The 25,454-nt window shown below is 39.8% G+C and overlaps 2 protein-coding genes and 2 long non-coding RNA genes across 3 annotated transcripts in view; 1 reads left to right on the forward strand and 3 right to left on the reverse strand.

The window, feature by feature from the left end:
* The window catches only part of LOC134678006 (uncharacterized), a 40,661-nt gene extending 36,891 nt beyond the window's left edge, over positions 1 to 3,770 (reverse strand). The window contains exon 1 of the long non-coding RNA XR_010100148.1: positions 3,595 to 3,770. This is a non-coding gene — a long non-coding RNA (uncharacterized LOC134678006). The remainder of the gene's footprint in view (positions 1 to 3,594) is intronic.
* The window catches only part of LOC134677979 (fatty acyl-CoA reductase wat-like), a 339,904-nt gene that overhangs the window by 223,891 nt on the left and 90,559 nt on the right, over positions 1 to 25,454 (reverse strand).
* The window catches only part of LOC134678026 (uncharacterized), a 58,321-nt gene continuing 42,907 nt past the window's right edge, over positions 10,041 to 25,454 (reverse strand). Inside the window, exons 5-7 of the mRNA XM_063536462.1 lie at positions 11,765 to 11,971; positions 10,980 to 11,138; positions 10,041 to 10,045 (exon numbers count right to left, since the gene is read on the reverse strand). Coding sequence (XP_063392532.1) covers positions 10,041 to 10,045; positions 10,980 to 11,138; positions 11,765 to 11,971 — 371 coding nt within the window. The remainder of the gene's footprint in view (positions 10,046 to 10,979; positions 11,139 to 11,764; positions 11,972 to 25,454) is intronic.
* LOC134677966 (uncharacterized) lies at positions 21,048 to 23,978 on the forward strand. The gene is made up of 2 exons (XR_010100141.1): positions 21,048 to 21,176; positions 23,621 to 23,978. It is a non-coding gene; the product is annotated as an uncharacterized LOC134677966 (long non-coding RNA).

Below are 25,454 nucleotides of genomic sequence, written 5' to 3' on the forward strand. Positions count from 1 at the left end.
GCAATGGGACGGTATTGGCCAGGGTCGGTCTTGTCACCTGTTTTAGGGATCGGTTTTATAACTGCTATTTTTAGGGCTTCTGGAAACTTTCCTGTCGAAAACGATTGGTTTATCAAAAATGTCAATGGCACAGTTAGCTCGCTCGCACATTTCTTTACGAGCGATGGAGGTATTTCATCTGTCCCGTAGCTGTGTTTGTTTTTTAGTCCGCGTATACATTTGTTAATTTCGTCATGAGAGGGCGGGAATAGATACATGGTATTATTTGTTGGATTAAGAACTGGGCGTCCATGCGTATTATTGTTGTTAGCGTTTACCCCTATAGACGAAAAGTAGGTATTAAAGGTATCTGCGACAACAATTGCGTCCTTGATTGACTTATTATTGACCTTAAGGGTAATATTTTTAATCGATTGTAATTTTGATTGAGGTTTTTTTCTTAGTTCCGCTATTATCTTCCAAACTGTTTTAATTTTGTTATTTGAACTATTTATCCGTTTTTTGTTCCAAATTTTTTTAGCAATTGTCACGGTATTCTTAAGAGTTTTAGTATAAGTGTACAGATACTTTTTTAGTATTGGGTCATTTGACTGGGCGGAGAGAATATTGAGAAGGCGTTTATGCAAGCAAGATTTTTTTATTCCTTTAGTTAGCCATTGCCTCCTTCGCTCTATTTTTATTCTTTTAACTTTTTTAGGAATGCAAGAATTAAGTAACGTATTGATTTTACTACTAAAGTTATTAAAATTATCATCAATAGTTTTGTTAGGAGAGAGAATTGTAAGCCAATTAATGTTTTGTAATTCTTTAATAAAATTTTGTGTGTTTTTTTCTGTAAATGTTCGTTTGCAGTGTAAGTATTCGCCACGTTTAACTATATATAATTTAATCATTGGCTTAAAAGCTTCTTGAAACACGTAAAAAGCTTAGTTTCATCGAGAGAAAATATAAACTTGGCAACAAAAAATTACAATTTACGGGTTCAAAAGTATTTTGACATGGTTCTTTTTTACAATTTTTTTGAGAACAGAGCCGCAGAATTTAAATATTTTGGAAGTAATTACATCTGAATGCTTCTCTTAATATGCCAAACATAAAGCATATTCGAACGATTTCAAGCAAGCTGGTGCGACTGCACTTTAGAAAGATAAGTAGCAAAGTGAGGTTTCGCGGACTTTTGGTGTATCAATGCATCTGATTTCTGTCTGGAATAAGCAGTTCAAGGCTCGAAACTCTATCACAAATAAGCATAGAAGCGGTTGTCCTCGAAAAACGACTTCTACAACTGATCGTGTAATAAAAAAGATTTCAATAGAACACCCATGGAAGCGTACAGTAACAATTAAAAATTAACTAAAAAATAACTATAATGTAAAGGTTGTTGTTTTTACTATTAAACTACTCTTAATAGAGCATGGATTACATGGTCGACACCCATTAAAAAATATATACATATTTCAGCAAAGAATAAGGTATCCCAATTAGCATTCGCGATTCGTGACAAGTTGTGAACAAGTTCCGATTGCTCAAAAACTTTATGGAGTGACGAAAGCAAGTTTAATTTAATGTCGTCGGATGGTATCAAGTATGTGCGTCGTCCAAATAACAAAAGACACGTTGTGCGATACCAGGTACCCACCCAGTCTAGCCTGGTGGCATTGGTGGCCCTAACGTAATGGCTTGGCGATATTTTTCTCGCCATGGAGTCGGGCCTCCCGTACGAATTGATGGGATAATGGATCGATATGTATATGAAAATTTACTCTACACACAAATGATACCATATACAAAAGAAAATATGCCACTTCGCTGGGTTTTTCAGCATGATAACGACCTCAAACACAAATCCGATCATGTAAAGGCTTCTTTAATGCAAAAAAATCTAGGTTTTTGAGTGGCCTAGTCAAGGTACTGATCTTAAAATGCTATAGAGCTTTTATAGAAAGCGTTGGATCGTCCAGTGTGAGGTGCAGAAATAATTCAAACAATGGGGTTTTTTCCAAGGTCTTCAGTCAGAATGGGCGAACATACTATATGATCATATACAGAAGTTAGGGGACTCTATGCCGTCTCGATTTACTGCTGTGAGGACAGCCAGAGGATATGCCATTAAATATTAATGAAATGTTTTGTTTTAACCGTCTTGCCAGTTCAGCAAAAGCATTTCATTAAAGTGTCAAAATACTTTTGATCTACCTGTAGCGCAAATTATCAGTTTTAATTCTAAGTCTGTTGTTTAGTTTTAGTAATCTAAGTGGAAACGTAACAAATGAAGGGTGAATAAAATATAATCGTAACGTAATGATTAAATATATACCCTATTCATAAACATATTGAAAGAAGTTCGTTTGTCAAAATACTTTTGATCGCTACTGTACATTAGTACGGGCAAAAAGAATAGATAGTATAGAGGGGTCCTGTCATTGTCAATTTTGTAGTCACGGTACATTTACTGCCATCTATCGACACACGATTAAAACTTAAAATAAAATTGAAAATGTATAAAATAATCAAAATATGTTTACGGATAAATGATTCTTCATTTTTATTGTTCCATACTGACCCATGTTCTGTCACTGATATGTGTTAAAATTGTTAAATACCAAACGGTATCGTTAACGCCATCTAGCCGAGAATAGGCCAAAGGTAATGGCGCCATCTATTCGAGAATGACTTTTCCTTGGCCGTCCGAGGCACGTTTTTTTCTTAGACTTTATTTATCTTATACGGAGTTATATATCTCTGGTACGGGCCTTATGAATCTTATGAATCTTATGATGCTTTTATACAGTGTGGAAAGATAAGTCGGGCCCTGGAGGGAAACTACCTTAAATCCTTAAGCTGGCTCGTTTTACTTAAAGGTGCCATTCCTTTATTTTTAAAAAGAAACAAAACTGCATTCAAAGATTTTCTAAAACTCGCTTGCCTCGCCCGGGACTCGAACTGACTAAAAATTCCAATAAAATAAACACTCGCAATTTTATTCTACTAGTCGATACAGTTAATGTTAATGATATAACATTTCTCCAAGAAATATCAGGTCTTACACTCGTCTGTCGTATAAAATATATATAAAATCTAATATCTAGTACTAAAGATTTTTTTTAGACAAGCCAAATTGAAGAAAAAGAAGAAAAATCGTTAAATGCAGTTTTGTTTCTTTAAAAAAAATAAAGGAATGTCTCCTTTAAGTAAAATGAGCCAGCTTAATGATTTAAGGTAGTTTCCCTCCGGGGCCCGACTTTTTTTTTTAATTATGGCTTTTACTCCTTGCAAAATTTAGCAAGGTGGATTCTGCCAATGTCGAGGTATAGACTTTTGACTAGTGAGACGAGAATGTTCGGTTAAATTTTCCCCCGACCCCGATTTTTCCGCCGATTTTCGGCGGGGTTTTTTTTCGGGCCCGACTTATCTTTCCACACTGTATATCAAATATTTCAGTTTGGCCGGCATTCTTTTGTCACATGTGACACCAGTTACTTCCCGCCACTGTCACCAGTATTCGGTGCTGAATAGCTGCTGCATGGCTGAATGGCTTACAAATGATCAAGGTAAATAAATAGTTATCCTGTGAATAATCCTTTGTTTGCTTACCCAAACGATATATAAGTCTATAACTTTCGGTCCTCTGTATTCTCGCGACTCTTTCGTTTTTCAGTTTGAATATTCTTTCACAAAAAAGTTCCGTGCCATTATCAGATGCCTCCCAAACTTTCGTTAACTCCAACCTTAAAAATCCACTGATGAACGATTTCCACATCCTTTTCAACATTTTTGGTCTATTTGATCCTGCAAACTTAATAAAGTTATGAACTGTAAAATAAGTGTTGCGAGGACATATGCATTTTGTATGGCCTTGGCCCAACTGAAGCTCTGCTTGTGCCCTTAGATCAATGAGCTTCGCAGAAAACCCTGTGCGGAACACGGTCTAAGTCTTCACTTACACTTGGACATTGGTTGACTCGGGCTTCGGCCTCGCTTACCAAGAAAATCTATTCAAACTTCAAAAATTCACAATATATTATTTCAGAAATTAATATTACAGGAGAGGCCCATACAACCATTTTCAGTCGCCGTTACGACACGGTGTAGACACATCTTGTGTCGACACTGTCTGTTTCGGTCACAATTCCAGTCGCAGGGTCGTCGCCGTGTCGACACAGTTACCAGAAATGGGGAAGGGTCGACACATACATATTTACATACAAAGTTAGGCGTTAGCCATGTGCACACATTGTTACCAGTTTGCGACTACTTTATCCCAAAATCATTCGTTCATTCGTTTATTTTGTTCCTGTCAGATGGAAAAATACTTAAATAAAAATAAGTGACATTAATACGCCACTTAGTAACCATCTGTTAATGGTTACTAAATAATACAGTAACAAATACGTTCCTGTCCTGTTGTTATAACAAGGTATTTAGTATATGTAACTGAACGATTTGTGCGGTGTACTGGTTTTATATTGTTCACGTTACCAGAACGCACTGTGCTAATGGGGCTTCTAAACGGGCCATAAGTTCACTGCAATATGTGGCCGCAACTATTGGTGTCCCCTTACTCACAGGTTAGAGAGGGACACTAATAGTTGCCGGCCACATATTGCAGTGAACAGCCTAAATGCGAAGGCCGAAGGCCGAGCTCCGCATAGGGCCGAAGGCCCGAAGCGTCCAGGACATCAGTGCTTTCGCACAGAACAATAGTACAAGTGTTTAAATGCGAAGGCTGAAGGCCGAGCTCCGCGTAGGGCCGAAGGCCCGAAGCGTCCAAGACATCAGTGCATTAGCACAGAACCATAATACAAGTGTGTAAATGCGAAGGCCGAGCTCCGCGTAGGGCCGATGGCCCGAAGCATCCAGGACATCAGTGCTTCAGCATAGAACAATAATACAAGTGTCTAAATGCGAAGGCCGAAGGCCGAGCTCCGTGTAGGGCCGAAGGCCCGAAGCATCCAGGATGTTAGTACTTTAACACAGAACAATAGTATAAGTGTCTAAATGCGAAAGCCGAAGGCCGAGCTCCGCGTAGGGCCGAAGGCCCGAAGCGTCCAGGATGATAGTGCTTTAGCACAGAGCAATAGCACGAGTGTCTAAACGCGAAGGCCGAAGGCCGAGCTCCGCGTAGGGCCGAAAGGCCCGAAGCGTCCAGCACATCAGTGCTTTAAGAACAGAACAATATTACAAGTGTTTAAATGCGAAGGCCGAAGGCCGAGCTCCGCGTAGGGCCGAAGGCCCGAAGAGTCCAGGATGTTAGTGCTTTAGCACAGAGCAACAGTACAAGTGTCTAAATGCGAAGGCCGAAGGCCGAGCTCCGCGTAGGGCCGAAGGCCCGAAGCGTCCAGGATGTTAGTGCTTTAAGACGGAACAATAGTATAAGTGTCCAAATGCGAAGGCCGAAGGCAGAGCTCCGCGTAGGGCCGAAGGCCCGAAGCATCCAGGATGTTAGTGCTTTAGCACAGAGCAACAGTACAAGTGTCTAAATGCGAAGGCCGAAGGCCGAGCTCTGCATAGAGCCGAAGGCCCGAAGCGTCCAGGATGTTAGTGCTTTAATACAGAACAATAGTCATCATCATCATCATATCAGCCTGAGGACGTCCACTGCTGGACATAGGCCTACATAGGCCAGAACAATAGTACAAGTGTCTAAAGGCGAAGGCGGAAGGCCGAGCTCCGCGTAGGGCCGAAGGCCCGAGGCGTCCAGGATTTAAGTGCTTTAACACATAACAATAGTAAAAGTGTCTAAATGCGAAGGCCGAAGGCCGAGCTCCGCGTAGGGCCGAAGGCCCGAAACGTCCAGGACATAAGTGCTTTAGCAGAGAACAATAGTGTCTAAACGCGAAGGTCAAGCTCCGCGTAGGGTCGAAGGCCCGATGCGTCTAGGATGTTAGTCCTTTAATACAGAACAATAGTATAAATGTCTGAGTGCAAAGGCCGAAGGCCAAGCACTGCATAGGAACGAAGGCTCGTAATGTCCAAGATGTCAGTGCTTTATCACAGAACAATAGTACAAGTGTCAATGCGAGTGCCTAAGGCCGAGATCCGCGTAGAGCCGAAGGCCCGAAGCGTCCAGGATGTCAGTGGTTTAACACAGAACTGACAAACTGGACGCTTCGGGCCTTCAGCCCTACGCGGAGCTCGGCCTTCGGCCTTCGCATTTAGTTATACTCTTGTACTATTGCTTTGTGTTGGAATACCGAAGTCGTGCATCTCGCGAATGCGTGATGTATTATAATAATTTTGAGTAATATCTTAAATTTTATCTGTAAAGATTATTTGGGGTCATAATGATTCACTGTATCTAAATGAACTTGAATTCAAATTTGTATATTATTTAATAACATTTTTACAACTTTATAACAAATCACTAAAACTTATAAATAAAAAATTTGTAAAAAAAGTCATGGTCCGTAGGTAGGGTGCCCAGAAGGCTGGCCGCATTGCCCCGCTGGATGGCAATGCTGATCCTTTGGGCAAAATATAGGCCAGCCCTCTGGTCACCGGAGGCCTCTATGAGGCGCTTTGATAACTCCCCATAGAGGCGACGCGCGCTAGGTCCCCACGGCCCCAAGGTTTCCACACCAAACGCCGCAAATATATGTAGCTACTACCTAGTGTGACATATTTGCGGCGATTGAGGCTTTCGGCCGAGGATGCGGCCGCACCAGCGCCAACTTTGGTGCCTGGAATATGGGACGGCGCCAGGGTATCTACGCACGTAGCGTCCCAGACAAGAGGCCGTCCCATACTCCAAGGCACCAGCGTCATTCCGTCAGGTCTCTTGCCATCGACCCTGGCCAGACCGTTGGGCTCGAGGACCGCCGGTACCTTGGCACTGACAAGGGCCCTTCGGATGACGTCGTTGAGGCTGGCGTGGCGGGGGATCCTTCCAGCGCTGCGGCTGCATGAGAGGCCGTGGTGGCCCAGATTATTGCTTGAATTCATCATTTGATGGGTAATTTTAAAATAATTAATTACAGCGTCACACCTATTTAATTAAATGATCAATTCATTTTTGGAATTTTTGGAGTAATGAATGTAACGATTAGGTACATTTTTTTTTGTAAATAACACACCAAAATTACGAGAATAGATATTTTATACGGGTAATACACGTTTTATAGCAAACCTGTTCGTGTCGTTCCTGTAGCCATCGCAAATTTAAGGGAATCTAAAAGCATTTTTTTACGCAGCACCTTTACAGGCGGAATATTTTATACAGTACCTACTTAAGACTCAAATGAGAAAAACGGGATATATATGTACCACAGTCGTTACCTTTTATAGTATTGTCCACAGAAGTGACCTTTTCTAAAATATGTTTTACCCAGGTACATCAGAAAGTACCCAACTAAGATAGATAGTACCTAATTAGAGTAATTAGCAATAAGAACTGCCGGCCTAGCCAAGGTTACAATCGCTATCGCTTCGACAACGAAAAGCATTATGTCTCTCTATCACTCTTCCATATTAGCTCGACAGTGACAGTTGCGTTTCGATCGCTACGGAGCGTAAGCGATTGGCATCTTGGCTACGCGGCCTGGAGATTGTGAAGCAGCCGTCATACGTTCTATGCGTTCTATCAAAGTAACTCGCGCCGCCGCGCCGCCATAGATTCTAATGCATTATTTGAGGATATTAGCATGCATTACTATGATAAAAGTGGTATTCAAAGAATTGTTTTTGCTTTATCTTACTACTTCAGGTATTTTTCGTCAGTTTTGTGCCTTAAATTTCGCACACGGTGGCCTCAAACAAGAGCAGTGATAAAAATTCACAAAACTGTCACATTTTTATTATTAAACGGTTTTATTTAGCTTGACCCCGTATCTTCTTTGTATATATCTACATATATATATATATATATGTGCTTCAAATCTTGCAATCGATTTTTCGACCACTTCTACTCAACCGATTTCGATGAAATTTGGCATCCGTATCAAGTCCCGGTGACAATGACTTTTATAATATTTTCAACCCTGGACCTTAAACCCTGATGCTGCAGAAACACTGCTTACCATAACCGAGAGTATTACAGACTTGCTAGTTTAACTATATTATTGTTGCTATGAAACAAATCCTTAGTGACTTATTACTGACATCCAACTCTTCAGTTCTGATGCTGCACGGTTACTGCCTGCCTTAACCACCAGGATTGATACAGTTCTGATACTAGAATAGGATTTTAAGTATTAGGCAGGGGCACTTGCATTTAATAATGGCCTCCAACTCCTCGATCGTGATGATGCAAGGTTACTGCCTGCCGTAACCGACAGGTTAGAGAATGTGTCAATTTTAAGGTAGTGCTCTATGTTTTAGAAAGAGGCATTTACGTTTAATATTGTCCTCCCAAGTCATCAGTTCTGATGCTGCAGGGTTACTGCCTGCCTTAACCACCAAGATTAATAAAGTTCTGATTTCATAGTAGGATTTAAAGTATTGGACAGGGGCACTTGCATTTAATAATGACCTCCAACTCCTCGATCGTGATGATGCAAGGTTACTGCCTGCCATAACCGACAGGTTGGCGAATGTGTCAATTTGAAAGAAGTGCTCATTGTTTTGGGTAGAAGCATTTGCGCTTCATATTGTCCTCCCAACTCATCAGTTCTGTCTGATGCTGCAGGGTTACTGTCTGCCTTAACCACCAAGATTAATACATTTCTGACTTCAAAGTAGGATTTGAAGTATTAGGCAGTAGGGGCATTAGCATTTAAAAATGACCTCCAACTCCTGATGATGCAAGTTGTGGCCTGCCCACACTATAGGTATAGCTTGGAAAATATGCGAAGTCCCAAGTAGGTAATCATTTTAGTATGAGGGCGCTTCGAGCCTTCGACCTTACGCGGTGCTCGGCTTTTGGCCTTCGCATTTAGACATGAGCACTAACCTGCCGGACGCTTGGGCCTTCGGCCCTACGTGGAGCTCGGCCTTCGGCCTTCGCGATTAAGACACTTAACCATTGTTCTCTGTTCGAACCTGCCGGACGTTTCGGGCCTACGGCCCTACGCGGAGCTCGGCCTTCGGCCTTCGCAATTAAAACACTTAACCATTGTTCTCTGTTCGAGCACTAACCTGCCGGGAGCTTTTGGCCTACGGCCCTACGCGGATCTCGGCCTTCGGCCTTCGCAATTAAGACACTTGAACCATTGTTCTCTGTTCGATCACTAATCTGCCGGACGCTTCGGGCCTTCGGCCCTACGCGGAGCTCGGCCTTCGACCTTCGCAATTAAGACACTTGAACCAATGTTCTCTGTTCGAGCACTAACCTGCCGGGCGCTTCGGGCCTACGGCCCTACGCGGAGCTCGGCCTTCGGCCTTCGCAATTAAGACACTTGAACCATTGTTCTCTGTTTGAGCACTAACCTGCCGGACGCTTCGGGCCTACGGCCCTACGCGGAGCTCGGCCTTCGGCCTTCGCAATTAAGACACTTGAACCATTGTTCTCTGTTCGATCACTAATCTGCCGGACGCTTCGGGCCTTCGGCCCTACGCGGAGCTCGGCGTTCGGCCTTCGCAATCAAGACACTTGAACCATTGTTCTCTGTTCGAGGCTCTCAACTAAAAACTTAAAAATAAAATTAAGGTAAAAAAGTTTTAAGTTAAACGGTTTTATTTTAATCAGATGTGTACCAAAAACTAGAAAATAAAAATTATTATACTAATCGGAGTTCTATATATGTAATACCTATGTTTCTTTTCTGGGCAGTATTCATGCAAGACGTGTAGCAAAATGTAGTTTTCTCGAGTCTGATTCTAAACGCCACTTTTCGACACTATGTCAGTGGATTAAGTATTAATCGGATTTTTTTCTCAGACTAAAATAAAAACGTGGGGCGTTAGTATTTAAAAATGTTGAGTAAGATCTATAAAAGTAAAAATATACAATGAAATGTGGACCTTTCTGAGCTAGGTATGACGTAGAAAAAGATAAAATTGTGTTGTAATGATTTCTAGTTATGTTTACTAATATTTCTTTTCCAAATATATGAATGTATTTTATTTCCCAACGTACTTTTATTCCAACGCCCCACGTTTTTATTTTAGTCTGAGAAAAAAATCCGATTAATACTTAATCCACTGACATAGTGTCGAAAAGTGGCGTTTAGAATCAGACTCGAGAAAACTACATTTTGCTACACGTCTTGCATGAATACTGCCCAGAAAAGAAACATAGGTATTACATATATAGAACTCCGATTAGTATAATAATTTTTATTTTCTAGTTTTTGGTACACATCTGATTAAAATAAAACCGTTTAACTTAAAACTTTTTTACCTTAATTTTATTATGTTTTAGCAGCTTATTATAATTCCACGTACTTTATTTTACTCATATTTCATTAAAATAAAATAAGATCTATCAAATGGCACCAATTTTATCGAAATCGGTTAATGGGCTGATGAGTCATTACTAAATGAACACTGAAAATAGGGGTCACTTTAGCTCCAAATACGTCGTATCTAGCGCAGAATCAGCGCCATTTATGTCAGCGGCACGTACTGTTTCTTCTATACATATATCTATACCAAAACTATGTTTTTAGGTAATATAGTTTCTGAGATATAAGCCGCCGCGCCATAACACTTTTCGTTACACTTGGTTTTTGGTCCGGCACCTCTAGTACGGCTTTTTAAAGTCGTTTCACGTCAAAATACAGACAAAAACACAAAAAATCTATTTAGAGTTATAAATCTCTAGGTAGGTGTCAGAACTATAAGATTATATAGGTAGTTTATCAAATTATCCTTAGAGATGTATAGGGTAAAAATCCAGGAGTAAAAATCCTGTATAATTATAACACATTCATTGAAAGAAAAGAAAAGCAGAATGAGGCGTCTCACTGTAATTAATTAATAAAAATAAAGTTACGAAGTATAATAAATAGCTCGTGTTAGCTTAAACAGACCAGTCTCCACAAACAGCACCCGTTCACGAGTATGACGAAATGTTAACAAAAACAAGATATTATGTAACATACCTTGTACCTGATACCAGGTAACGAAAGAACCTACGTCGTCAACCTCCAGGAGTTCTGCATAGCCCCCGAAACAGTTAATCAATATAGGAGTTGTGTCGTTGTAATAAATGTCGGAGTTATCGCTAGCTGTAGTCCCCAATCTAAACGAATTTCTGTTCACTGGAAACAAAATGTGTGTTAACTCAAGCAAAAACTGATAATTTAAGGTACCTACTAAGTAGGTACCTACAGTAAAATATTGTTTGGGAGGTATGACTTATAAACTACTAAGTATCCTAATTTAATTTTGTTTTGTTAGCGGACATCTATTTAAAACTAAAGAATTTTTCAAGAAGATGGCGAAAAATCGGCCAAGTGAGCGGACCACGCACAAAGAAGGGTTCCTAAAGGTAAAATTCCACTTTCCACTCCACTAGAACTCAATTCCACTCCAGTTTCGTGCAACATTTTGTGCAGAGCTCTAATAGTGCTGCCGAAACACCTTTTTTGCACCGGAAGTGGCCTTCTTTTTTGTACTTTCGCCAAGTTCCGCCGCTGCAGACTATCAAATTCGGACTTAACATCACTTTTATGGGGAACCAATGTGCATTTCATCGCGGTATCAAGTCGGTTCGAAATTTTGCAGTCGGCTCTTCTTCTACCATTACATTATGGAAAAAGTCCAGCGTAGGTAGATCTTGAGCAAAAAATGTAATTAAAGAATACGAGTATGAGTGATTATGGACGTAAACTTGACTTGAACTTGGCCGGTTTTTTCATGCAAACATTTAAGGTTATCTACTTACTCAGAAGGGTTGGCATCAGTAACTGGTCATTTTCTGGAAGAACAATAGTTAAATTGTTGCTGTACGTGTACTCGATTTCAGACCCAGTTCTCGCGCGGTAGCAATAATAATTTGTATTATTGACATATGGGAACACCGGCAATTTCAATATCAGCGTCTTGTTAGCAGCATGGTCTTCTTTTTCATTATATATTATTATCTTATTTCCTTTGTATATGAAACAACACAACAGGTGTAAAGGTGTTACAATATTTAAAATGCGTGCATTCACTATGCATGCAGCAGCTGCAGGCGAGAAAATATTTTAAAACCCCTCTGGTCGAATAGCTCGATACTGTAGTTCGTTTTTAGGGTTCCGTACCCAAAGGGTAAAACGGGACCCTATTACCAAGACTTCGCTGTCCGTCCGTCCGTCTGTCACCAGGCTGTATCTCACGAACCGTGATAGCTAGACAGTTGAAGTTTTCACAGATGATGTATTTCTGTTGCCGCTATAACAACAAATACTAAAAAGTAGGGAACCCTCAGTGGGCGAGTCCGACTCGCACTTGTCCGGTTTTTTAGCATTAGAAAGAAGGTAAGCGATCTTGACATGCCTTTTAATTGAAAAACGCTTTAAAAAAATCAGTAACTATTAATTATGAAAGCAGATAAGCAGAGGATATAAATGATCATAAAAGATTCATAATTGTTAAATATATTTGCCGTGACATATTTTTGAAACTTGTTTTTCAATGAAAAGACACATCAAGATTGTTTACCTTATTTCTAATGCTGAAAACGCAACGCAAGCCACAGGCGGGCACACGAATGTCTTCAGCAGCGGAGTTAAAAAAGTCGCAGTGATCAAAATCGGCCTGGAGAGTATATGTATATACGAGTATGTATAAGTCAGACGACGCAACGGAGCCACGCTGTTACGTCGTCGCCCAAATCTAATGTTTAATTTGTCTTTGGTTTTTATTTGTAGTTTCTTTGTACCTATTGTATTTTATTTTGTAGTTTCACAGTGCCTTGGTTTTACTGTAATGCTGTGTTACTTATTTGACTAATAAATAAATAATAAATAAATAAATAGGTAATGCTAAAAAAACGAACTTTATGGGCCCGACACTATCATGAATACCTAATGACATGACTTATGTCATGACATTCCAGCGTTTGGTCCAGTCCGGTCATGACATTCTTAAATCTCCCCACACACTTGGTATTTTAGGGGAGCGGGGGGCTTCTTGTAACAGTTTTAGGAAAAAGGCCTATATTGTCTAAAATATGTATAATTTTATGATTCTGAGTATGAGGGTTTGTAAAGTATTGATCTAAGCACTAATTCCGATTACAAAATAATTTTAAATGTTTAAGCATCTTTTACACCAGACACTTTTTTAAAAACTGGGAGTTGTTACAACTTACCCTGTAATTGGGGCTTGTTGTTACAGTTTTAGGAGAAAGGCCTGTATTGTCTAAAATATGTATAATTTTATCATTCTGCGTATGAGGGTTTGTAATCTAAGCACCAATTTCGATTACTAAATAATTTTACCTTACCCCGTACCCCTTTTACCCCGTTAATAACTTACCCCGTATTTTTCTTTCAATACCTGGTCGAAACAGAGCTCCTATGCACATCCACTCGCTTCGATGTCTGGCGGGGCAATGGCGGTGTTTACGTTATTCCTCGAGTTAAGTATAAGAAAGTCATTCAGCAAAAAAAAATTGTTTTTACTTCCCCGTCACAATTGAGCGTTACTATTTATCTCTGTTACATTAAGCTCCCCTACATCATTACTTTACCACGGGGAGTTTTAATTTATTATTTTCCTAACCGTTTGGCTTAGTTACGTTGTAGAGTACGCTTTGAAGAACACAAAAACCTAAGTATTCAATCAACGGTTCTAATTCTTCTAATTATCTACTCGTAAATCTATGCGCGATGAGACAAAAAAATAATTACAGACAGGTAATTAGAAAGTGACAGGTGATTAGTGAGTGAAAGTGGACGACTTGTGGGCCAAGTTAACCACAGAGTGGGAGCCCCACGAGTCTAACCGGGGAGCCGGCAGGCCTCGTCGGCGATGGCGGGATAACTTGGACTCCTTCTTGAGAGGCTGGCCAGATATTGCACTAAATAGAGACGAGTGGAGAAAGAGGGGGGAGGCCTTTGCCCAGCAGTGGGACACAGCGGGCTCTGAATAATAATAATAATATAATTAGAAAGTGATTTAGAAAATTATTTATTTAATGACCAAAGATGTCCGACCCCCAGAAAAAGAACGTTTGCCTTTAAAATCGAAATAATCAAATCGCGTGATTTTACACAGAAAAAATCCTTATTACTTATGTTTAAATTACACACATTAATGCGAAAGACACATAGACCCAGGACAGTTTGAGTCAGCAAAATCCTAACGACTTGTTTTCGTAATATTATACCTACTTTTAAACTTTTTTATTCCGTCTCAATTACTGTAGTTTTTGTTTTTTAAACAGGTGTACACACACCGATTTGACTTTGAGTACTGCGACGGCCGTTTGAATACGACGATACTCGACGTGACGTCGCACATGAAATGGCTTCACTGGGGGTGTACGGACTAGGAATCTATGCCTTATAAATCTATGGCTACAAATTTGAATTTCGAATTTTAAACTAGGTCACTGACCGCAATTTCGGAACTAAAGTTTTTCAATAGAAAGGAGGATGGGTCAATTATACATAGTGCTGCAGACATTTTGGACTAGTCATTATCTAAGCTTTCAGAATAATCCTTCAGGTATAAGCCTTCAGGTATAAGCCTTCAGGAACGTGGCGAATTAGGCACGAGGTTGGCTAACGTCCGATCACTAGCGCGGCTCGATCAATTCTGCTTACGGAGCCTCACCGCTCCCGCCTTTTAAGTCAAGCAGGCAGACCTGCTCGACCGGTCTACTAACATAACGACAAACTGCCAACCTGTGCCTACGTTCACCCAAGAGAAACCTCTTGACGTTCCAAAGCCTTCTACCTGTCATTATAGTTCAACAACACGCCAATAGATGGTGTTACTCTCTACGCAACATTATGAATTTCGTTACAACCCAATAATAAGTAGCCAAACATTGCTAATCGACTTTATACAGGCGTTTTTAACTATGAACTGTAACGTGGCAATACGTCCTCCTGGAGTCACACTCCGACATATTTAAATTAATTATATATTTTCTTGTAAATAAATAATTTAATAACACAATAATAAACAAAATTTTACAGTTCATTAGATACATTATTTTTTAAATTATTTACTTAATAATATACAAAATAAAATTAAGGTAAAAAAGTTTTAAGTTAAACGGTTTTATTTTAATCAGATGTGTACCAAAAACTAGAAAATAAAAATTATTATACTAATCGGAGTTCTATATATGTACTACCTATGTTTCTTTTCTGGGCAGTATTCATGCAAGACGTGTAGCAAAATGTAGTTTTCTCGAGTCTGATTCTAAACGCCACTTTTCGACACTATGTCAGTGGATTAAGTATTAATCGGATTTTTTTCTCAGACTAAAATAAAAACGTGGGGCGTTAGTATTTAAAAATGTTGAGTAGATCTATAAAAGTAAAAATATACAATGAAATGTGGACCTTTCTGAGCTAGGTATGACGTAGAAAAAGGTAAAATTGTGTTATAATGATTTCTAGTTATGTTTACTAATATTTATTTTCCAAATATATGAATGTATTATATTTCCCAACGTATTTTTATTCCAACGCCCCACGTTTTTATTTTAGTCTGAGAAAAAAATCCGATTAATACTTAATCCACTGACATAGTGTCGAAAAGTGGCGTTTAGAATCAGACTCGAGAAAACTACATTTTGCTACACGTCTTGCATGAATACTGCCCAGAAAAGAAACATAGGTAGTACATATATAGAACTCCGATTAGTATAATAATTTTTATTTTCTAGTTTTTGGTACACATCTGATTAAAATAAAACCGTTTAACTTAAAACTTTTTTACCTTAATTTTATTTTTAAGTTTTTAGTTGAGAGCCCGAAGCGTCCGGCAGGTTAGTGCTCGAACAGAGAACAATGGTTCAAGTGTCTTGATTGCGAAGGCTGAAGGCCGAGCTCCGCGTAGGGCCGTAGGCCCGAAGCGTCCGGCAGGTTAGTGCTCGAACAGAGAACAATGGTTCAAGTGTCTTAATTGCGAAGGCCGAAGGCCGAGCTCCGCGTAGGGCCGTAGGCCCGAAGCGCCCGGCAGGTTAGTGCTCGAACAGAGAACAATGGTTCAAGTGTCTTAATTGCGAAGGCCGAAGGCCGAGCTACGCGTAGGGCCGAAGGCTCGAAGCGTCCGGCAGGTTAGTGTTAGTGCTCAAATAGAGAACAATGGTTCAAGTGTCTTAACTGCGAAGGCCGAAGACCGAGCTCAACGTAGGGCCGAACGCTTCGGGCACTAACCTGCCGAGCTCCGCGTAGGGCCGTAGGCCCGAAGCGCCCGGCAGGTTAGTGCTCGAACAGAGAACAATGGTTCAAGTGTCTTAATTGCGAAGGCCGAAGGCCGAGCTACGCGTAGGGCCGAAGGCCCGAAGCGTTCGGCAGGTTAGTGTTAGTGCTCAAATAGAGAACAATGGTTCAAGTGTCTTAATTGCGAAGGCCGAAGGCCGAGCTCAACGTAGGGCCGAAGGCCCGAAGCGTCCGGCAGGTTAATGCTCGAACAGAGAACAATGGTTCAAGTGTCTTAATTGCGAAGGCCGAAGGCCGAGCTCCGCGTAGGGCCGAAGGCCCGAAGCGTCCAGCAGGTTAGTGCTCGAACAGATAACAATGGTTCAAGTGTCTTAATTGCGAAGGCTGAAGGCCGAGCTCCGCGTAGGGCCGAAGGCCCGTTGCGTCCGGCACGTTAGTGCTCGAACAGAGAACAATGGTTCAAGTGTCTTAATTGCGAAGGCCGAAGGCCGAACTACGCGTAGGGCCGTAGGCCCGTAGCGCCCGGCAGGTTAGTGCTCGAACAGAGAACAATGGTTCAAGTGTCTTAATTGCGAAGGCCGAAGCGCCCGGCAGGTTAGTGCTCGAACAGCGAACAATGGTTCGAGTGTCTTGACTGCGAAGGCCGAAGATCGAGCTCCACGTAGGGCCGAAGGCCCGAAGCGTCCGGTAGGTTAGTGTTAGTGCTCAAATAGAGAACAATGGTTCAAGTGTCTTAATTGTGAAGGCGGAAGGCCGAGCTCCGCGTAGGGCCGAAGGCCCGAAGCGTCCGGCAGGTTAGTGCTCGAACAGAGAACAATGGTTCAAGTGTCTCAATTGCGAAGGCCGAAGGCCGAGCTCCGCGTAGGGCCGCAGGCCCGAAGCGTCCGGCAGGTTAGTGCTCGAACAGAGAACATTGGTTCGTCTTAATTGCGAAGGCCGAAGGCCGAGCTCCGCGTAGAGCCGTAGGCCCGAAGCGCCCGGCAGGTTGGTGCTCGAACGGAGAACAATGGTTCAAGTGTCTTGAGTGCGAAGGCCGAAGGCCGAGCTCCGCGAAGGGCCGAAGGCCCGAAGCGTCCGGCAGGTTAGTGCTCGGACAGAGAACAATGGTTCCAGTGTCTTAATTGCGAAGGCCGGAGGCCGAGCTCCGCGTAGGGCCGAAGGCCCGAAGCGTCCGGCAGGTTAGTGCTCGAACAGAGAACAATGGTTCAAGTGTCTTAATTGCGAAGGCCGAAGGCCGAGCTCCGCGTAGGGCCGTAGGCCCGAAGCTCCCGGCAGGTTAGTGCTCGAACAGAGAACAATGGTTAAGTGTTTTAATTGCGAAGGCCGAAGGCCGAGCTCCGCGTAGGGCCGTAGGCCCGAAACGTCCGGCAGGTTAGTGCTCATGTCTAAATGCGAAGGCCAAAAGCCGAGCACCGCGTAAGGTCGAAGGCTCGAAGCGCCCTCATACTAAAATGATTACCTACTTGGGACTTCGCATATTTTCCAAGCTATACCTATAGTGTGGGCAGGCCACACCTTGCATCATCAGGACTGAGGAGTTGGAGGTCATTTTTAAATGCTAATGCCCCTACTGCCTAATACTTCAAATCCTACTTTGAAGTCAGAAATGTATTAATCTTGGTGGTTAAGGCAGGCAGTACCCCTGCAGCATCAGACAGAACTGATGAGTTGGGAGGACAATATGAAGCGCAAATGCCTCTACCCAAAACAATGAGCACTACTTTAAAATTGACACATTCGCCAACCTGTCGGTTATGGCAGGCAGTAACCTTGCATCATCACGATCGAGGAGTTGGAGGTCATTATTAAATGCAAGTGCCCCTGTCCGATACTTTAAATCCTACTATGAAATCAGAACTTTATTAATCTTGGTGGTTAAGGCAGGCAGTAACCCTGCAGCATCAGAACTGATGACTTGGGAGGACAATATTAAACGTAAATGCCTCTTCCTAAAACATAGAGCAATACTTTAAAATTGACACATTCTCCAACCTGTCGGTTATGGCAGGCAGTAATGTTGCATCATCACGATCGAGGAGTTGAAGGCCATTATTAAATGCAAGTGCCCCTGCCTAATACTTAAAATCCTATTCTAGTATCAGAACTGTATCAATCCTGGTGGTTAAGGCAGGCAGTAACCGTGCAGCATCAGAACTGAAGAGTTGGAAGTCAGTAATAAGTCACTAAGGATTGTTTCATAGCAACAATAATATAGTTAAACTAGCAAGTCTGTAATACTCTCGGTTATGGTAAGCAGTGTTTCTGCAGCATCAGGGTTTAAGGTCCAGGGTTGAAAATATTATAAAAAGTCATTGTCACCGGGACTTGATACGGATGCCAAATTTCATCGAAATCGGTTGAGTAGAAGTGGTCGAAAAATCGATTGCAAGATTTGAAGCACACATATATATATATATATGTAGATATATACAAAGAAGATACGGGGTCAAGCTAAATAAAACCGTTTAAAAATAAAAAAAAATATTTAGAAAATGAGATTCTTTATTGATAGAAACAAAGAAATAAATTAACAAACATAATAAAACTTACAAAAACTATAGGTAAAAAATTAGCCCCAGATCGCCGTCAACGGGCAAGGTGCCCAGAAGGCTAGCCGTATTTCCCCGCTGTATATATAGCGATGCTAATACGCTGGGCGAAATAGTGGCCAGCCCTCTGGTCACTAGAAGCCTCTATTAAGCGCGCCGACAAGTCTTTGTACAGTCGACGCGCACTTGGCCCCCACGGCCCCAAAGTTTCGACACCAAACGCCGCAAATATGTAGCTGCTTCCCAGAGCGGCATATTTGCGGCGCTTGAGGCTTTCGGCTGAGGAAGCCGCAGCGCCAGCAGAATCCTTTAGAAAATTAATTAAAACTTAACTTATTATTAATAATAAATAAATTATTAATCTGCTAATTATTAATAACCTAATAATCTGTTATAACTCATGTATTATATCAGAATAATAATTGTTTCCTTGTTTTGCGTAAGTTTTTTGAAGTTCTTCTGAAGGATATAACAGACATGTATCTATTGCATTATATATATTTATGATGATCAGCCTTCATTTACCACTTTTTAGTCTGCTTGTAAATGTATTTGTCGATTTTGACTCAATATAATATGCTAATGCCTCATTAACACTTAGCTGCCTAGAATTCATTGAAGTTCCTACTGTTGTCGTAAGAACAAGACTACGTTGGCTTATGTGGATTTTCTCCCATATTTTTAACATTTTTGCCGTATTCTATTTCCTGTCGTTCAATTGGGATTTCAGCAGTAGTTAAACACTACGTAATTGTACCAGATCTTTAATTCAGCGTTTTTTTGTTTTGAAAGAGGGACTTTTGAAGTTTAATTTCGGTCTTTCTGCAGGATTAACATTTTCAGACGACGTTGATGCAGTTGGTCTAGTTATGCACACTCGTAATTCTATATTTTGGCCATCCAGACCACTTTTAAACCTTTCCAAAAATGTCTTCTTTAATCTTGACGCACTATTCCACTTGGTATTCAGTTTTGATGAATAACTGGTTAAAATATTTTTCAACCGTCTCTCAGACTCTTTAGTGAAATCTCGTAACTCATATTTTACCATTATAAACTGATAAAGGTGGGAATTTCCGTCATTTTTCCCCTTATTTGTCCATTCTTCAAAAACCCCTTCCTTGAAATAGAGAAAACGAGTTCTCCAAAAAAAAAAAATGTTGTTAAAATTTGTGAAAAATGAAATATACACCATCATAAAGAAGGATAATGGAAGTACATTATATGTAAAATCTAGACTGTTGTCAAGTGTTGTCAAGTGTTTGCCAGTCTATCAAAGTTCGAAAACTAAGAAAAAATTCAACATTTTTAAAGTACATTTTTAATGCTATATATATTGCACTATTACGAGAGATATGAATATGTTTAAATTAAATAGTGCTTACCTTAAAATATATAGTGCTTACCGTCAGCTATAAGATCCATCACTACAACTTTCCACAATATAATGTTTTACTTGAAAGAGATGTTGTTGAACGCATCACAGAATTGCAACTGATATTGTGCGATTGCACTTACCTCGTTAGCTGACTTCGGCGCCCTATAACTCATAATATTAGAAAGTTAGGCATGATCTATTGATGGGTTTGGGGGTTTAAGAATGTTATTTATCTAATCTAATTACTCATTAGTGGAAATTTGATAATGAATTTTGTCCACCTAGCTTGTTCTAGACGGAACACTGTGCGTTCTACAATTATGACGAGTTCATAATGACCAAGCAATAATTATTGTAAAAATTACTTTGATTTCTTTCTATTGAAATTGTTGACATTTTCATTATTAGATTTATATAATTGACTTTTTTATTTTGTATGTTTTAGCTTTATAGATTTCTAACTTATATCGGATTATACTTACATTGTAAGGATTATTTATTTTTCCCTATGTTTTTAAATATGTATCCAGACTGACATGTAAATTAGCTTTACGAATAAAATGATTATGATTATGAATATTATAAGAATGTCATGACCGGACTGGACCAAACGCTGAATAGTCATGACAAGTCATGTGTAATTATTTATGAATCATGACTCAGATAGTGTCGGGCCCGTACGAGTGTTATTTTAGCCCTGAATGCATACTTTCACCCAATCCAACTAGGGTTTGCTCCCGGGAAATACCGGAACCGAAAGTACCGGGAATTCCCGGGATTTAGAGCCAAGCAAAGAACCGGGATTTCAAAATTAAAATCCCGGTACTTTCGGGATTTTCGGGACTAACATTTCTGGTACAATATTTGACTATTTTCTGTTAGTTAGCATGAAATATCATGTTTTTTAAAGAAATATACAGGGTGACCTTAGCCATTGGACAAACCCTGAAATCCCACGTAGGGTTACTTCTCAGAAATGCTCAAACGGTATTTTTTTTTAATTAGAACAAAAGATAAAAAAAAAAATTTCAAACAAAAGTTATCTATACATATAATAAAGCTGAAGACGGTCGAAAGTCTGTACATGGAAGATATTTGAAAAAAAGTTGTCTGGGGATACTTAGAATCGATAACAGAACACGTTTCAGAAGTTTTTAGAATTTTTGTCTGTTTATCTGTTTATCTGTTTGTCTGTTTATTTGAACGCGCATTACGTGAAAACGGCTGAACGGATTTTGATGAAAACTTTACTAATCTGTCGAGAAAAACCCCGGCCAGGTTTTAAGCTATAAAAATTCAACTCCTAAAAGGGGGGGTAGCCACAACACTCGATTGACTTAAGTTTGCCCCTGAATCTTATGGCGCTACTTAGGAAGGAGGGGCAAACTTTTTTCAAATATGTGCTACCACTATAGAGTACCCTGGTAAACTAACAGATGGCGCTGAATTTAATACGTGTTGACATGAATAAGCCACCGAGGAAGGATTTTGCCAAATTAACTCTAAGTTTAGAAGAGAGGGTACGGATATCAACAAATTTAATTGAATAATTATGTTGATTTAATAATACAACAAAATTAAACGACGGTAAATTAATTGCCCCTCATTCCACAGTGCCATCTTTTGGGCAACTGAGTAAACATTAAGTAATCAAGAAAATTAAAAATGAATTTACATAGTTACGTAGTGGCAAGTAGTGGTAAAATAAACACACATATCAACACGCGTATAATTGCATAATTAATAATTATTTAAAATTATTAAGTTTCTCCGTCATTAATTATACCTAATCGTAATTATATCGCATCCATATCAAATCCATATTCATATGTATACCTACAGCACTTAATAATGGCCACAAAGGTGGGTACTTTGAAAAAAAAAACATTGACCTCTGTCATTTTCAGTGCCAATTTTCGTGATAAAATGATGTAACTGATTTCCATACTAAAAGTAAAAATCTACAACAGTCTATCATATTGCGTTTTTTTTATCGAAAAATTTTCGCGCTCGCTGCGCTCGCGTTTTCAATCCCTTTCTAAGATATGATAAAGGTAACATTCAGGTGGCGACTGCAGCAGCATTACTCTGTTGCAACGTTACTGCTGCAGCACTGACAATTTTTGTGATAAAATGATGTAACTGATTTCCATACTAAAAGTAAAAATGTACAACTGTCTATCATATTGCGTTTTTTTATCGAAAAATTTCCCTTTCATAATTTTTTAAATTTTATTATAAAGGTGACATTCAGGTGGCGACTGCAGCAGCATTATTCTGTTGCAACGTTACTGCTGCAGCACTGTCAATTTTCGTGATAGAATGATGTGTTTGATTTCCATACTAAAAGTAATAATGTAAAACTGTCTATCAAATTGCGTTTTTTATATCGATAAATTTTCGCGCTCGCTTCGCTCGCGTTTTCAATTACTTTCTAAGACATGACAAATGTAACATTCGGGTGGCGACTGCAGCAGCATTACTCTGTTGCTACGTTACTGCTGCAGCACTGTCAATTTTCGTGATAAAATGATGTGACTGATTTCCATACTAAAAGTAAAAATGTACAACTGTCTATCAAATTGCGTTTTTTTTATCGAAACATTTTCGCGCTCGCTGCGCTCGCGTTTTCAATCACTTTCTAAAATATGATAAAGGTGACATTCAGGTGGCGACTGCAGCAGCATTATTCTGTTGCAACGTTACTGCTGCAGCACTGTCAATTTCGTGATAAAATGATGTGACTGATTTCCATACTAAAAGTAAAAATGTACAACTGTCTATCAAATTGCGTTTTGATATCGAAAAATGTTCGCGCTCGCTTCGCTCGCGTTTTCAATTACATTCTAAGATATGGCGACTGCAGCAGCATTAGGTAGGTACTCTGTTGCAACGTTACTGCTGCGGCACTGTCAATTTTCGTGATAAAATGATGTGACTAATTTCCATTCTCAGCTGTAATGCGGCAATGAACGTCACTCAATTTACCAAAAAAATTCAATGTAATCTTGGTGACCCTAGGGGAGAGGGGGCACCATGGTCTAGAAATGCTTAGGGCATCAAAATATCTTAATCCGGCACTGCTCATTTGCGGAGTCAAACGATTTGGGACTCGCATTTTATACGAATTTCCGTGCCTTCCCGAAAAAGACCACGGTGAGTGGCGCTCTAGCCAGGCAGGCCGCTTCGCTTTCGCTCGCGCGCGTACCTATACCTTACTCTATCGTCCGATATACACTCTGTCGTTAAAATTACGTGTAAAATTTTAATAAGGGCGAAAAAAACTATTGATTTTGGAGTGTAGTTTTACTTAGTGGTACCTAACTGTAAAATATTTTATCTGGACTACAGTCCTCTAGCATATCCATCTGTCAACTTTACTTCAAGTTCCGCCTCCAGGGGAGAGGGAGAGAAATTAGGATTAGAAATTAGCCGCTTACCGACACAGACCGAATTCCACGCGGGCGGAGCCGCGGGCACAGCTAGTTTCCAATAATCGACAACAAAAAGAAGCACACTGTATTAATCATTGGCAGTGCTTTTGCCAATTTGTTTGAAAATGTGCGGCAATGATGACATTTGTCAAAAGTCAGAATCTTATTAATGTCATAAATAAAAAAGATAATCAAAACGGTCGAAGACGGTTTCATACTATTTATTAGTTTTATTACCTCAGGAGCTACTTGCACATACAGGTTGCTCCAAAGTAAAAAAATCGTAGCTTGTTAATTTCTTCGTAACCGCTACACCGATTGTTATGATACTTTGTATACTGGTTCTAAATACCCTAAAGCATATGTACATTTCGGCTCTGTCCAATGGCTAGGGACACCCTGTATATTATCAATCTAAGGTTGATGCTAATACTTTTACGGCTGACAATATATTGAAATCAAAATAAATATAGTCAATGGGTTTGTCAATGCCGATATGAAATTGCGTAATTTGAAACATTAACCTAACCCACCATTAACCATTAACCTTGACCTAAGGTGCGCTCAGTCTCCTAACTCTTTTAAGAGACTACTTAAACTCCATTTCTTATCTCTTCCTTAATACTTTTGTCTGGTTACTCTTTCTCTATGGCTGGCACTGCTATATTATGTATTTATTTATGTATGTCTATGTAAGTATGTTTATGTATTGTATATGTATATTTATTCTGTTTATTTTTTTTTTGCATGGTAATTTGTCTGTTTTCGATGTATTTAGTGATAAGTTTCTTTCATTGCATTTGCAACACCTACTGACATATGTAAATTTATTAATTTCCGCTACCCAAAGGTTGTCTGGAAAAGATCGCTTTTTAGCGATAAGACCGCCTGTTGTTTACCTCTGCCTGTATTTCTGTTTTCTTTTTTATTATCTTCTTTTATTGAGGTGTGCAATAAAGAGTATTTGTATTGTTGTATTGTATTGTATTGTATTAAGGGCATACGTGTTTCTACTATAAATACTTTTATACGAATAATTAGTTATTTGTATACTAAGTACGAGAAAAATTTAGAGAATTTAGTAATTAATTAAATACTCCTTTTCATTCGAACACGGTATAAGAAACTCTCATATGATAATGACATTATAAAATGAATTAAAATATTTCAGTGACATGCCCTTTGCCTCTTTGGTAAATTGATATGTATTGACGCTGTACCTGCATGCTCCAGTAATAAACCAGTCATTGGTCCGAACGGTTGTTTTACTAAATACCTCACTGGCGACGACGCGAGAGTACCCACGCATTTAAAAAATAAATATGGCGAATTCTTATCTCGGTTCTTTGCCTAATTTCGACTACAAATCCGGAGAATGGTCTATTTTTAAAGGCAAATTAACTCAGTTTTTCAAAGTAAATGTTAATAGTATTACAGCCGATAACAAATGTCCCTGCTGGTAGGAATAGACGGAGTGAGCATCTGGCTAGATGACGTGTGTATCACAGGGCCGGATAAGGCGACTCATTTGGAAAGGTTGCGTGAAGTTATGTTTCGAATTAAAGACGCCGGTTTAAAATTACAAAAAGATAAGTGCGAGTTTTTTAAATCGAGCGTCACATATTTAGGTTACGTCATTGACAAAAACGGCCTTCGAACATGTCCAAAAAAGATTGAGGCAATAGTTAATGCCCCTCGCCCAAATAATGTTCTGGATGTTAAGCGGTTTTTAGGGTTTATTAATTATTATCGTATTAAAGGTCATCTGCTTCCAGAAATATATACAGCCTTTGATTTGTAAATCAATGTATTCTGCTTTTCCAATTAATTAAACTTATATTATTTTAACAAAGAACCAGCCGTTACATCTCGATCATCTTTT

Source organism: Cydia fagiglandana, chromosome 27 (genome assembly GCF_963556715.1).
Source record: "Cydia fagiglandana chromosome 27, ilCydFagi1.1, whole genome shotgun sequence".
Classification (NCBI taxonomy): domain Eukaryota; kingdom Metazoa; phylum Arthropoda; class Insecta; order Lepidoptera; family Tortricidae; genus Cydia; species Cydia fagiglandana.